The sequence below is a fragment of the Stegodyphus dumicola genome, chromosome 3 (assembly GCF_044657685.1).
Source record: "Stegodyphus dumicola isolate Sdum_Otavi_A_Nest chromosome 3, ASM4465768v1".
NCBI classification, from domain to species: domain Eukaryota; kingdom Metazoa; phylum Arthropoda; class Arachnida; order Araneae; family Eresidae; genus Stegodyphus; species Stegodyphus dumicola.
Window position 1 is genome coordinate 126920517 of NC_140770.1, and position 16248 is coordinate 126936764.

A 16248-nucleotide genomic window follows, 5' to 3' on the forward strand; every position below is an offset into this window, starting at 1 on the left:
GGCATAAACGGTGATACGTTTAGGATAAATTTCATTCTCATGAAACAAATGTTTGTTTCGTCATTCTAAATGTGGCAAATTTGCTTTTTCCCGAAGCCATCAACATAAAAATGAGCCTAATCGCTGAAGTGACTGTTCATTTCTGAAATAATGCTTAACAATAAGATTGCTCTGTTGTATTGAATATAGAGCCATTTTTTATAATGACGGACTGTTTACCAACGAACCTTTATAATGGTTTTCTTGTTAAAGCCCAACAGCAAAAAGAGAGACAAATTTAAATTTTTTGCTCTTGTTGAGACATCTTTCATTAGTGGGCCCTCATGAGATCATAGATATTGTTCTTTATTAGGAGTTGAAATGGGAAAGTATTGTTCTTCTTCAGGGTGCAAATGATTCGAAAAGTGTTCCTTAATGGGAATTCACTGTTAATACAGTTTCGACTGCTTTAATGTTTGGTGAAAATACATTCTAATTTAAACTAATCTCCATTAACAAAGGTTATTGAGATCATAAATCTTGTTCATTATTAGGATTTGAAATGGGAAAATATTGTTCTTCTTCTGCAAGGTGCAAATGATTCGAAAAGTATTCTTTAATGGCAATTCGCTATTAATACAGTTTTGGTTGCTTTAGTGTTTGCTGAAAATACATCCCAATACAAACTAATCTCTGTTAACGAAAGTCTGCTTTAACGGACACTTCCTATTAACGACTAACTCTTGAAAGGGTTTGGTTTGTTTAATTACGGCAAAGAACTCGAAGGCTATCTGCCTAAGGGGAGGGATGCCTTCGTGGAGGACTTTCTAAGGGAAACTGGCTGGTGCAGACGTTACACTTGGGTTAAACCATGAAAACGAACATGCAGCCAGCCTTTTCCGCAGGATTCGAAACCCGGACCGAACTCCCAGTGTTCAGCGACTTTACCTTGCGGCTGTTGGTGGGTCCTTGAACACCAATGCACTCCCATTTAGCGGACAGTTCCTAATAAAGGACAGCTACCTTGTTTCTTTGAGTATAACACTACAAGAAATTTGGTTGCATTTTTTTTTCTTCTTGTCCGTATGTAAGCCTGTATGTCTGTCCGTAAATAAGTGTAAATATGTTTTCCATTACAAACAGAAACAAGTTAGACATCGTTCTAGCATGAAATATCCAATATATTTTTCGTCTTATAAATCTTTTATTTTCACACGTTATAATTTTTGAAGCTTATATAAATATAGCATTCTACTGGAGGACCCTTATTTCAGTTTTCGAGGGCTTTTAGCATCTTGTTCACGGAAAGTTTTAGCAATATATCAATTGAAGAAGACCACTTATTTTTTATATTTATCGCATTTTTTACATTATTTTCTAGATAATTGCAACGTATATGAGTTTTGCTAAAATTCTTTTATTATACTTATATTTTTTCAGCTATGAAATTCCTTCGTTATTTCTTGTGGAAAATTAATTATGCATTATGATTATGCATCATGACCTGATTATTACTTAGTTAATCATCTACTAAAAATGTCGTTGGTTACAGCCATTAACCGATTATTCGTTCGTTGTAAATCTGTGCAAATAAAATTTGCAGACGGGTTATTTCCTTTTTATAGCTCGGCGGTCGGATTCGAATCTCCGGTAAAGTTTTAACTTCTGCATTTGTAGAGGCTTTACTGTATAAAGGTACTAGAAATCTGTAGAATCGAAACCTTTTCAAGAGGCTATTCGTAGAGGAGAGCTACGAGAATACCGGATAATTCATATCTGTACGCTGCATTTATTGTATCTGAACATCAACATAAAGCACGGTATTTTAATTTTAGTGTAAGCATTTAGACTTAATACTTTCTGCGTTTCTGTTTCCAGAAAGAAATGCTTTTCTGTTCGTACTGTTACAGATAACCGTATCAGTAATATAACAGTATATAAGTTGTTTTGTTTATTGGTATTTCTTTAAAAGATCATTTATTCGTGCATTACATTTACATTGTCACTTGTGCTATCTCCACAATAATACTGCCGTGCGCCATGTATACTCATTGCCAAATACTTCAGTGCATATAAATTCTGGGTACATAAATTACACTCACTATAGTGATTTTATACTGCAGTATAAAACTGCTGTACAATTTTATCCGTCAGGATTAAATTCTGTTGCAGCCTTTCTCTGATGCTTCTGTCTTTACGTCAAACTCCAACCGGAGCTCTAAATGTAATCTCTAATCTGATATTTTTATTTTTTATCGATTTATCATTAACTTAAAACTAATTTATTAAACTTAGTTTTTTAAAGCTTATTTAATTTTCTTATTCGCTATTTATTATTTCATTTTTTTATTTTTTCTCGAAGATGTCTTACAGGGCTTCGGCAATTTTAGAAATAAAGCTCTGATTACAATGCTAAGTTTTTTTTTAATTACGTTTTACATTGTGTTGTATGCTCAAGTGCAGGTAAGCTGCTCTACCAATGTAATAAAAGAGGTTATTCTCGAAAGCTCATGTAAGTAGCTTTCGTGTACTTTGTCTAAATCAAATAATCAAATCAAATCAAATTTTCTCTTACACTTATTACTTCTATAAAAATAAAAGATCAATGCAAATAGTGGTGGTGGTGGTAGTAGAGTTAATGGCGCAAATAACCAGAAAGGTTATATGTGCCAAACACATGGCAGAAGAACGATGAAAGAACTCGCGAAGTTTGTATGATACTCCAAAAGTATGCAGAAGAGACACTCCACACACAGATCCAGAAGCAGCAGATTTTAATAGAAAAATGAATAAAAAATTTTCGGGACCATTTTTCCTTTCAAGAATCTTTGAACCAGCTGTAAGAAGACGCATTCATTACGGTATACCGCTATAAAGGTGCTAGCACCTTTACGCAAGTCGGCAAACTTCCGGGGAAAAAAGTGCCCAGCCGTAAAGATGTTCGCCCTTTATACAGGGCGTTTATGAATGGTGCGGCTTTAAAAATTAATAATAAATTCATGAATTATTTTACATGGGCAGACCTTACAACATAAGCTGCGACAACTCTCCAAGTTTTTGATGCATTAATTACAATTCTTCAATATGTGCACCCGTGGTCACACGACACATCTACACGGTTATTAAATTCTTCCTATACTTGGTGTAGTACGCCTGCCGTGTCAGTCTGCAGTGCATGCTTTATCCAATCACAAACTTTCTCAAGGTATACAGGCATTGGCGGTAAATAAACTCGGTCTTTAATAAGCCCTCAAAGAAAGATTTCGCATGGTGTTAAATCCGACGAATGGGGTGACCAGAGGAGAAGGTTTTTGCCTGTTGTTACAGCACATCCAATCCAGCTTTGGTGAAAAACACGATTAAGAAGCTGCAGTACATTTCTGTGAAAACGGGGCGGAGTTCCGTCTAGCTGCAAAATGTAATCATCATAATTGGTGTTCAGTTAGGGTATAACAACCAGGTTTCCAGCATGTCTAGAAATGAGTCACCAATCATAGATTCCTGTTCGAAGAAAAATGGGCCGTGTATTTTCTCGCGAGACATCAGAAAGGAAACATGCAAGAAACTTAGGCTGCACTGAGCCACAGATTCGGAGACCTCAAAAAGGAACACACAGAAATCCTTTTCATGTTGCGGCGCCATCTTGGATACTGAACCTGCGGCTGCGCTGTAAGCATGACAAGCAAACAGAAGGTAGGACATGAAAAATTTGGACAGTTATGTAGTAACCTATGTGGATGATAGTAACCTACACAGTAAGCATTGGACAGTTGCTAATGCTTATTGTGTAGGTTTTATCACGGGTAAGGTCATACATCAATTTATTATTAATTTTTAAAACTGAACCAATCATTTATAAACACCCTGTACAAATGTACATGTCAGTTTCTAACTTGAAAAAAAATCGTACACATTCATAGTACTTTACGCCGTGGCACTACTATATTAATACAGTTTTCATTAGATTTCTTAATCCGTGTAGCACAATACTGAAATTCAGTAACAATGCTCCAGCATAAAAGCATCCGAACCTCAATGAAAACGGCTTTTTTGGAGTTAGAAATTGATTTACTTGAAAATGCTGGTATCTTAAAGTCGTAGCAATCTTACGAAGATTTCTATCTTTCCGAACGATGGTCGTTTTCTAAAAAGGACCGACTCTTTCATTACGAAGCACTGTTAGGAAGTGGTCCCTGTTTAAAAAATAAGATCCACTAAAAAAATTAGAGAGAGGAAATGAATAAAAAAAATTCTTCTCTGGAGCGCACATTTAGAGTTAAGAGTTACGCTGTCAGACTTAAAGAAAACTATTCTTTATCTCTTAAAATTAAGTAAATTTTCTACATTAATTTCGATGTCAGTATTCTAAATTTCTCAAGGTTTGGTAGTTAATTGAATGTCGAAAAGAATCGTATGTCAAAATACTGAGAAAAAGAGGAAAAAGAAAAGAAGGAGCAATCTGAAGTTAAACCGAAGGGAAAATAAATGGCAATCTTAAAGACCTCCATCAGCAGAAAATTATCTTGTTGATGAATTTTGGTCCAGTCTTAGGCATTTGTGTACCATTTATCCCAAATTCCGTCACCGCCGTGCTGAGATAGCAATTTGCTGCCTACTTTCCTTGGAACATTATCTATAATTTTTTTCTAATGTAGATAATTAGTGACAATCAAGGTAAAGCCTGATATTATCTCGGAAGATAGGAGGGGCGATTTTAAAATTAGTATGCTTGATAGAGGAATCTTCTTAATAAACTAGACACGGAGTAGATGTATCTCAGTAAAAATGCATCATTAGAGAAATCTTTCAGTAACCAAAGGAATCTTTTTCAGAATGGAAATCTTTTTCAGAATTAATTTATAAATTTTGGCACCTAGAAATACCGGACGAAATAAATGGGTAATTTGGATGGGCGAAAACTATTGCTCACTTACTGCATTTTAAAGCTTGTTCTGCCCTAAGTGAAAAACAGATTAATTACACAAAAAGCTAGCTTTATGGAAATACTTTTATTAAATTACAACAAATTAACACAGTAGGCAGTGCTCAAGAATTAACACACTACGCTATTGATAAGTTATTTAAAGATATTGTGAAAGATATTTATTACAAAATAATTTGGGGGGGAAATAAAATTAACAAAGTTTTCTACGCAATTATTGAATTGTTCCTCCTATGAGTAATGTAGTGGCGTAAGTGATTTATATATCCATCCGCTACCAGGTAGAATATTTCTAACTCAAATCCCTGTGACAGCACGGATTTTGTGCCTGCTCCAAAAATTCTAAAAGTTTCTACGTGACTTCCGAACTAATGTATGGTGGTCAGTATCTCCTAACCAAGTAAACTCGATCGACGGGGTCTTGTATCTCTCTCCATTAACAATTTAGTGAGAGGGAATAGGATAAATTATCGCATTCCGTCAAGTTTTCTCTCATTGTATGAATGGTTAGCACATTAAGCTAGCAATTGGAAGGATTCGTGTTTCGAATTCAAGGCATCCACATAGCATTAAGTTTCAAAAATCGCTAAAATCTCTACAGCTTTATTCTTTAAGATACTGCAAGTGACGCTGACGCTTAATGATTAATATAATTTTCATAGTAAGTATAAAGATACAGGGTCATGTGATGCACTAATTACTTTCTCAAGTGAAGTTAGAAATGGAGAAAAATAATAAATAATTAAAAGATTGTTATTTGTATATAACTAATGATAAATGAACAGAGATATCAGTAAAACAGATTATCTGTGAATCTGATGCAAATATAGTAATAGAAAGAATGACTTCCTCCCATGGTAAACTTATAGTTTATACATGTCTTTTTCCAATTAGACTAAGATGGAATTTTGAGCAATCTGGAGAATTTTCTTCAAAGAGAATTTTAATATCATCCTAACAGTGCAGTATGGGAAAAATGAAACAAGATTTGGAAAGGTTCTGAGAATGACTTGTGTAACACAGTCGTAACTCCATTTATATAATGGGCGAACACATTTGTGAAAAAATAACCTCACGCCTACAAGAAATGCAGTCTCATACGGAGCAGAAATTACTGCCAAAATAAACTATAAATTCAGTTGCTGAGTTGTTATAAATGGCATTTAACAAGCATGCCTCTAAATGTGCCCCCACACGCCGTCTATTTCACCATAAATGCATGTACCTTGCTCAGCAGCCTCCACGGTAGAAGCCACAATTCAGTGACAATCAAATGGACAAGCATTTAACAAATATCTGTTTCGTGAAAGTGGTCTCGCGAGGAAAAGAAAAAGAAAAATTACGGAAGAAAGAGAAAGAAAACTGAAAAAAATAAATAAATAAATAAATAAATAAATAAATAAAATAAAAAAACCGAAGCTGGCTTTTCCCATCGCTTATTGTTAAACCTCAAGAAGGGCCACCAGCATGGAATCGGAATTGGTGAGTGTTGCCTAGGGGTGACACAGTGACGCAAGCAAATAAAGAATCTCTCACGTTGAAGCCTTAGCCGGTGCATGTTTATTCAAGTCCAGCCTGAATCCATCTCTCATTTCTGCGTTCAGGTGGTTTCTTTATGACGCCTACCACCACTAGAAAACTAATGTACAGTCGTAAATAAGAGCTTGATTGGAGATCTCATTGTTCGGTTTCGCAGTAAAGTATCTGTGATGAGGTTACAAAGTTTGGTTTAGGCTTCACCTTTCCTACCTTTCTTTTCCAATCTTTGTTTTGTTGAAGATCTATACCTCAGGCTACAGCAATCGCTCGGCATCAAAGAGTTCCTTTTTTATTGTTATTTTATTTTTTTCTTCATGTAGCGCGACCTATTTTTTATTTTTAACAAGACGTGAGTAATGAGGTTGTGCATCTTCATATGCAATTGCTCTAGTGTCATAATATCTGAATACTGATAATTAGTGGAAATCTTATGCACGAAGGAAGAATCTGCAGCGTTTGTGCAAGGGCTGCATAATGAACGCTCAGTTTTGTTTCCTGAGGTAAAACTGGCAGTGGAATCTTTGAAATTTCTCGAAAACAGATATTTATGTTGTTCAACTACTTAAAAAGCATATCGTGATGTATCGAAGTTCAAGACAGGTCAAGAGCTTAAGGGATAGGTTACTGAGATAAAGATACAACAATTGAGTTATCAGATTAAGAAACAGGTTGCTTATCGTTAGGATATTTATCTTTATGGCTGCTCTCCGAACGTTTTGTTCACCAGATCATTTTTATGTAAGACTAGCTACTAGCTATGCTACCTGGCTTCCAGTCGTTAAACACATCGCGAGCAAACGTAAACTGGAAATCAGATAACAAGATAGCAGTTTCTAACAAACGTATTTTCTCGAAGTTTCTTCATTTCATGCATTCTCCATTATTTAACAGTAAGAGCTTTCACAGAACCTTGGGGCTATATCCTTTCCTATTTGTATACTTTCCAAGAACATTATAAAGCCTGATTCCTATCCAACTTGCTTTCTAGATGGGAATTTTGGGTGAGTATGAGGAAGTTGTGAATATAGCAGATTTGCAGTTAGTTGGTTAATTGAATTTTGACAAAACAGTCGAGGGCTCTCTGTCTAAGAGGAGGGATGCCATCGTACAGGACTTTCTAAGAGAAACTCGCGGCTCGTATAAGCATTACACAAGGGGAAAATTACAAAAGCGCCTATACATCCAGGCACTCACTGGGATTTGAACTCCAGACTCGAGAACTTAAGAGTGTTCCCTGGTTTTACAGCTCAGTCGCTGGTCGGAACAAGCAGATTTTCAGATGCTGAGAAGCAATTCTATGTAACTTTAATAACAGCAACAACTTTCTGAAGAGCTCTGAATACTGCTATACTCGAATCACTTTAGTAATGATAACAAAGCATCTTCAGCATTTTTACATTTTAGAGTGTCACTAATCGATAAATTAATTTTTAAATATTTATTCTTTCTGCATCGCACCTGACGATGCAGTCAGTGATGTAGCTTGGGGGCGCAATGGGAGACATCTGTTCCCGGGGACTACATTCAGGAGGCAACAAACTGATGAAAACCATTGCCTACTTCCATGCAAATTTCGATTCGATCTGCTAACTGGTGGTTTCGAACTGATTAAGAAACTCGTTACCAGTGTTTTATTTTTACCGATTTGTAGGGATTAGAAGACTTCACAAAACTGCATTTTCTTCTGCTGGTTTTTGAAGCAGGAACTAAAATTTTCATACCGTTCTTAATCTTTACTGAAAAATGTTCGTAAAAACATTAGTATATTTCTTTTACTCAGAATTTTTCTATTTTATTTTATTTTATTTTACTTATTCAATTCTGTTTCTTAATTTGAAGTTATAGTATTTGTTAAGAAATAGGATTCAGTGTACTAGTTTTAGATTGTGTCCGTAGTTTGCCAGATTTTCGTCTTACAAATGCTGACACATTTTGTATTTCAGTGTTCCATAAAATAATGAAATATAACTAATAAGTTTTACTAGATCATTCTGTTTTTCAGACTAGGCCCATTCTTTCTATTTGTTATGACTGAAGTATAACTGAATCAACTGAAGTACAATAGATGTCTTTTAGTAGACATAATTAACAAGAACAGATTAGATAAACTCACCAGTGATTCACTTGCGTTTGCAGAGCCGCCTTGATTGCAAATTGTAGAGTTCCCTTGTTCGGACACTGTTTCAGTCTTTTTATGGTTTTGCATGTGGGAAGAAAGTGCCGCAGCCGTATTATAGCCTCTGTTGCACACCGTGCACTGGTATGGTTTCCCATTATCATGCGTCTTCATATGAATCTTAAGGTGATCACTGCGAGAAAAGGCTGATTCGCATTGTGAGCACCGGTACTTGCGGTCACCAGTGTGCAACTTAACATGACGGTCGCGACTGCGTTTGTGCTTGAACAGCCTTTGGCAATAGTCGCAACGGAACGGCATCTGGTCGCTGTGAATCTGCAAAAAAATGAGAATATTTCGGATTATTATAAGCATTCACAATTTTCAAGCAATAAAATATTACTTACAGTCAGTAGATTTTGCAGAAACATAATATGATTAGGTTTGTCAGTAAAAGATTTAAGACCAATAAACACTGTTAACCTCCTTTCGTCTACCACCAAAAGCTTATCAATTGGTTTGGTTTGGTTTGGTTTATTTAATTATGGCAAAGCACACTAGGGCTATCTGCCTAAGGGGAGGGATGCCTTCGTGGAGGACTTTCTAAGGAAACTGGCTCGTATACACGTTACACATGGGGAAAACCACGAGAACGCCCATGCAGTCAGCCCGTTCGCGGGATTCAAACCTCGGACCGAACTACCAATGTTCAGCGACTTTACCGCTCGGTCGCTGGTCAGCCAAAAGCTTATCAAACCACACATGTAGTTCAAAGGCAATTTTCTGATTGAAGAACTATATACATATTATATTCTTACTGAGCCAATACACAAGGCGCAAATCTGCCAGCCTGTTGATGTGGTGGTAGGATAGCCGACTGCTATGATGCTGAGCTCGAATGCGTATCTTGGAGGAGGCTCATATGTTTGTAAATGTATAATGCCTTTGCAGCATGTGTATTCTTAAAACGAGCTGAAAGTCTGTGCTTGAAATGTTCGCGTTAGGTAAAACAAGACCTTTGAATTCACTTCCCAGAATGTTCTCGATCAGAACTGGGGGTGTATTTGAGCAGAGTCATATTATCACCTATATTAAAGTCTTAGCCTACGAGAAAGGCTGTCTTTCTCTTGTCCGTGATGAATTTATGTATATGATATAGATTATCTTTACATGAAGATAAGTAACAACAACAAATAACATGCTTAACCCTTTCAGCCACAATTATGTAAATAATTTTAAAATTTGTACGTGCGTTAATGTTTAAACATAAGTGAAATAAACTAGCACCTGTGTAAAATTAGGCAAAGGAATTTGTTTTGTTTGGCGTAGATTTACTCAAGACTATCAATTTCAAGGGCAAATAGTTACAGGTCCCTCTTCATCAGGATGACTGGAGATTTCTTTGCTCCTGATGAGGAGGGATCTGCACCTGTTTGCCTCCGAAATCGATAGAGTCTTGATTAAAATCTACACCAAACAAAGATTGTAGCTTTATCTAATTTTACGTTTTACCTTGGCGTGTTTTTCTTCTCTCTTACGTCCTCTGTGACAACTAAAGTATGTAAATTGCATCATTATGAGCATAAATATCCAAATTCGAATTCTGATAACTTTTCTGAACAAAAGCGGTTTTTCAAAAGTGCAGAAATATAGGCAACTTCACTTCTAAATAATTCTCAAATCTTTGAACCTCAAAGAAGGTTGCATTGCAGAATCTCCATGGGCAAACTGATGCTTTATATAAACTTTTTTTTTTTCTTTTCTGTTGAAGTCGAAGTAAAAGTAAATGGCACAAAGTTGTTCACAAATTTGATTTTGGGTCTGCAAAAATCATCCAAAAGGCTTCTTCCATAGGCGAATTAGATTTTCTTGAGGCTTTTCACATTCACAAAGATTTAGAAAGTTTAGTTAATGATTTGAAGTCCAATCCAGTCCTTCCTAATGCCTTTAAAATTCTACTGTCTTAATTCAATTATTTTTGCCGATAGATGGCGTTACCTACTCGCACTTGGTACTACCAGAGGGTATAAAAATCCGTTCAGTGGTTGCTTTCCATTCCTACTTCTGGTATAAGTATCTCGCATCGCTCTGGCTCAGCCCGGCTTTGTGGTTGCTTATCTTGTGCCACTGATCGTTCATCACTGAATTGTTGGATTTCGATCCTTCGATTTTTTACTGTTTTGGATTGTTACTCTTTAGCTTTGACTATCAGTGTTGAAGACAAGGGCCTTGTGAAGTCACGCCGGCTCATCCAGAACACCTTCGTGTGGGTCTGGTTCCGGAGCGCCGGACTCCATTAATTTGCTTATGAATGATGGAACCATTTTTGAAAGTTTTTGCGGCTACCGTTGAGGAGCTGAGTGTTAAGAAACAAAATGGAAATCTTTCTATCAAAGAAGACAAAGAATTTGATCTACTTCAAAAAGTGTATGATGCCTTAATTACTACTCACAAAGAAATTGAAGAGTCATTAGAACATCAAGAAGAAACTCCTTCTACACCTACAGAAAGTGAATGGAAAATTGTCAAGAGAAAACGTATGAAAGGCTCACCTAATAAGCCAAATAAAGACAATTCAACTGAAATTCCTTTCGAACAAGAAACGGATAGTTCAGGTAACGAAACTGAACAAAAACCCAAAGGAGATCGTAGTGTGGGTAAAAGGAAAAAGGGTCATTTTCGTCCCATTAATCCTTCTCAGCTCAAACCAGTTGTTACTCCTTCCATTAATAGTCAAGAATCAATGGACACTAGTCCTGTTGTTCCAAATGAATCTCAGATAAATGAAGAAATACAAAACGATCAAAACAAAAAAGGCAAAGCGCCACCTGCCATCTATATAAATGATAAAAAATTTGATTGGAAAGAACTAAAAGCGTTATTTGCAGAACATAAATTATCAGACAAATCTGATTACACAGGTTACATTAAAAAAGAAGGCTTTAAAATTAAAGTCTCTCATGTCAACATTCATAGAGAAATGACAAGTGTTCTGAACAAAAAGGAAATTAAATATCACTCCTTTCTCTTGCCTGATGAGAAGAATCATAAAGTGGTCTTCCGTCATCTTACAATGGACACAGATCCTGATGAAATCAAAGAAGAACTTTTAAGCAAAAATTACGAAGTTATAAGTGTCAGTCAACTCTCTCGTAGATTTAAAGGAGAAGTTAAAAAATTTCCACTTTTTCTTATCACTCTGAAGAAAAATGAAAAATCTAAAGAAATTTCTAAAGAAACCAAAATTTGTGGATTACATATCAAAGTCGAACCATATAAAGGACGCTCTGGCCCAGTCCAGTGCTTCCGATGTCAAGGATTTCACCATTCACAAGCTGCTTGCCACAATGACTTTAGATGTGTTAAATGTGGTGATAACCATGACTCAAGAACCTGTCAAAAAGACAAGAATGCACCTGCTAAATGTGCAAATTGTGGTCTAGACCACACAGCTTCATTTAAAGGTTGTGAAAAGTTTCCGAAGCAAGCTAAAAAAGAACAAATCAAATCATATGCTGATAGGTTTATTATCAATAAGTCTTTTGCTGAAGCCATCAAAGCTAATAACAATCCTTCTCCAAATCTTATTGCAGAAGCAAAAAAGATATTTGATGACCTTAATACTCTAGTCACCTTCCTGAAAAACTCAGGAATACAACTCCTTGCGCAAAACATCCGTCAAAATGCCACTAATACAGTATCAGATGAAACTAATTCTGACCAGCATATTCAATAAGTCAGATTCGCTTAAACTTTGCTATTGGAATGCTGCTGGCATTGTTAACAAAATTGATGAACTTTCGGACTTTTTTATAGAATATAACATAGATATTGGCATGATCTCTGAAACGCATGTTGTTCCTGCCGATAGACTGTATATTGCTAATTATCGCACCTACAGAGGTGATAGACTTTCACAAAGAAGAGGAGGAGCTGCAATTTTTGTTAAAAACTCTCTGCAATCCTGTCTTATCTCGAAAAACTCTGCTTCTGGATTCGAAAGTGTGACTGTTGCTGTTATACTCCCACAGTTTGGTACCATCCATTTTACGGCTATTTATAATCCACCACGAAACCGACTTTCTGAAAATATGTTAAAAAACTTACTTCCTGAAGATCAGCAAGTTATTATTGCCGGAGACATGAATGCTAAGCACCTTGAATGGGGATGTCGTCGTTCTAACACCAATGGACGTATTATGCATAATTTTATCTGCAATCATCCTGTCGCATTACATGTACCCTCTGAAGCCACTTATCGTCCTGCCTCTCCAAATCTCTCGGACATCTTGGATATTATCCTTACAAATACTTCTATCCCTATTTCCTTGGAAGTCAAGGCAGAACTTACATCTGATCATGTACCTGTCATTGCTTCTCTTGGTGTTTCTAAAGAAGACCCTCCTATTACCAGAAATAATACTGATTGGATTACTTTTCACAATATCTTAATCAAACATCCTCCTATTTTCACTTCACTTTCTACCAAACAGGATATCGATCTTGCCATTCATATCTTCTCTGACAGTATACTGAAAGCTTTCAGAGATGCTACAGTTACCATTCAATTAACTAACAATAATATTCGACTTCCTCGCAGTATCAGAGACATTATCAAAGAAAGAAATCGATTGCTGAAGCTTTGGCACCGTAACTGGGACCCTGCCCTTAAAAGAGAAATCAATATTTTTAATAGAAGAATCAAGAAACTTATCACTGATTTTAAAAAGGAAACAAGAGAAGATTTTATATCTAAACTTAATATTAATGATGGTTCTCTTTGGAAGTATCTTCAAAATCTTAAAAGAAGTAGTATTAATAATAGACCTATTCATACGGATACAAAAATTGCCTACTCACTTAAAGATAAAGTCGATATTTTCGCTGAATACCTGGAAAAGCAGTTTACTCCTAATATGGAGCCTATGAATCAGACCTTTAAAGATGTTCTCGAAAACTATGTGTATTCCTGGCTTCATTCTTCTTCGGCTCATAACATCCCAAGGCTTACTTCTCCTATAGAAATTACTAATATAATTAAATATCTCAACATCAAAAAAGCTCCTGGAAGTGATCAAATTACAAATAAAATGCTTCGTAACTTACCTAGAAAACTTATCAGTAAATTCGCTAGTATTCTCAACGCTTGTCTTGCTCTCAACTATTTCCCTGATCCTTGGAAACAAGCCAAGATCTTTCTTCTTCCCAAACCGGGTAAAGATGTGACCAAGCCTGATGGCTATCGTCCTATCAGTTTGTTATCCAGCCTTGGTAAAATTTATGAAAGACTTATTCTCACTAGATTGGAACCTTTTCTCCACCTGCTACCTAATGATCAGTACGGATTCAGAAAAAACCTCAGTACTACTCGACAACTAGTAAGAATTGTAGAATTTGTAGGATCTGCATTCCATAACAAGCAAAGTGTTGCGCTCCTTATGCTGGACGTGGCAAAAGTATTTGACCGCGTCTGGCATGAGGGACTCGTCTTCAAGCTTATCAACTTGGGACTTCCTAGAGAGCTCATTCTTCTGATCTTCTCCTTTTTGCAAAACCGCACTTTCTTCGTCGCTCAAGGAAATGAAAAATCCAATTCAAGACCTATAAGATCCAGCGTCCCACAAGGAAGTATTCTCGGTCCAGTACTATATCTTTTCTACATATCAGATTTTCCTCACCCTGGTTTGGACAATTACTCTCTGTTAGCATGTTATGCCGACGATACGGCGATTGCAATTAAATCCATTCAAGCTAATCATGCAATAGACAAAATGCAAAATTACCTCTATGCCGTAGAAGACTGGTGCACAAATTGGCGAGTAAAAATCAATGCTAGCAAGTCGCAACTTTTAATTCTTAGCAAAACTAAGAAAAAAATTGCTTTTAAAGACCTCTACCTTTTTCAGGAAGCTGTTCCTTTGGTCACAAAGACCAAATACCTAGGAATTATTTTGAACCAAAGGCTCACATGGTCTAATCACATTAATAGTGTCAAGAGCAAAGCCATGGGCATAATATGCAGATTTCTCCCGGTCATTGGAAAATATTCAAATCTTAGCTTGCGTACCAAAAAACATATATATACCACTTGCATTTGTCCCATACTTTGTTATGCTGCTCCTGCTTGGAACACAGTCACTCAAACTCAACTGCATCAATTACAAGTAGTGCAAAACAAATTTCTGCGCATTATTACTGATTCTCACTATCTTATCCGCAATAAACTTTTACACAGAGACTTAAAACTTGAGACGATTCCAGATTACATCAGAAGATCTAATGAAAAATTCTTCAACAAAGCTGTGCAATGTGACTTTGTTAATTACTCCCAAGTTTTTAATTATGAAATTCTCTTCGAAGATAGAAGCGTCAGACCACTTGCAGCTCACACCTTCATGGGAGGAGACGACAACTTTTTCACTTAGATCCTCAATTGTTAGCTATTTACACTTCCAATGCATCTGATTTTGATTGAAGTTCTTCTGTTGCTTCGTTGAATAATTGTATTTAAATTATGTTGTATAGTTGTTTTGTATTGTGTTGTATTTAGCACTACTGATTGATGTTGTTTAATTATATTTGAATTTGTCATTGGAACTATTGCTGTAGTGTATCTTCTCGTATTGTTGTCATTGATTTCCATTGTCTTGGGTCCTCCTTGAAAGCTATGATCGCTCGTCACCTTTTGCGAACTTGTCCGATTGGATTGTCTTGCTCCTTTTGGTACTTCTCTTCTTACCCTTATCTCCGTTTTCTCATCTGAGATTTTCTCCACGTCCGGATTTATTTATGTCAAGTGCCCTTGGGCTTTAATTTTGGAACCGGCAACATTGCTCTTCGCAATAGCTCGGTCAATTATAGAGTCTAAGTCTAAGTCTAAGCTTTCCATTATTTGAAGTTCAGATTTTGAGCGTAATGTGCATTTGCCCCTCGCTCCCTATTTTAACTTCGCTAATATTTCTTTATGCTTGATCAGACAGCCTGGCTCAGTAAAAGTAGGCGGCCAGTGCAACTCTGATTAAAAATCTAGTTATAACCACATGCAGTGCTGATAAGCACCACGTGTTTCTGTGATTCCTATTTTCTTCTTTCTATGTATTTCTTTCTCCTGATGAGGAGGGACCTTTAGCTGCCCTCGAAATCGATTGAGTGTTTCATTATACCTACGCTAAATATAAGGTTGTTTTTTACGGTTTTGATTGTTCACAAATATTGAACATTTTCTTCGCAAGTTTAATGATGAATTATAATTACGTGATGTTGCACAATAGGGTTAAAGCTAAGCTTGCAAGGAATTATCGCGCATGCTGTGGTCTTAAAGTCCATTTAAAATTGAAGAATTCGAGGTCTGAATCGCAAGAGAGCCACATCTGAATTTTAATGCTTTCTGGCATGATGTCATTGTGGTCTCTTTAACAAATGGATGATCCTCGGTTCGAATCTCGAAACACATTTATTTTTTTATGTTGCCTGGCTTCTGTTATTTTTGTGGTCTCTTGTGGCGACTTCTGCGATTGAGCCAAATCATGGTTAATCCGACACAAGTTAAAAAGTGCTGGAAAAGATATACATTTAATAATTAAGATTAAAATATTAAGAGAGTTAAATAATTAAGAGATAATACCATAAAACATTTACCAGTATTTTTAAGCAATTTAATTTGTAAAATATA

General features: G+C 36.1%; 1 protein-coding gene across 2 annotated transcripts in view; it reads right to left on the reverse strand.

The window, feature by feature from the left end:
- Positions 1–16248, reverse strand: part of LOC118188266 (zinc finger protein 423-like) — a 171608-nt gene that overhangs the window by 59471 nt on the left and 95889 nt on the right. For both annotated transcript variants that reach the window (XM_085813286.1, XM_085813285.1), the window contains exon 3: positions 8574–8912. In XM_085813286.1, coding sequence (XP_085669412.1) covers positions 8574–8912 — 339 coding nt within the window. The remainder of the gene's footprint in view (positions 1–8573; positions 8913–16248) is intronic.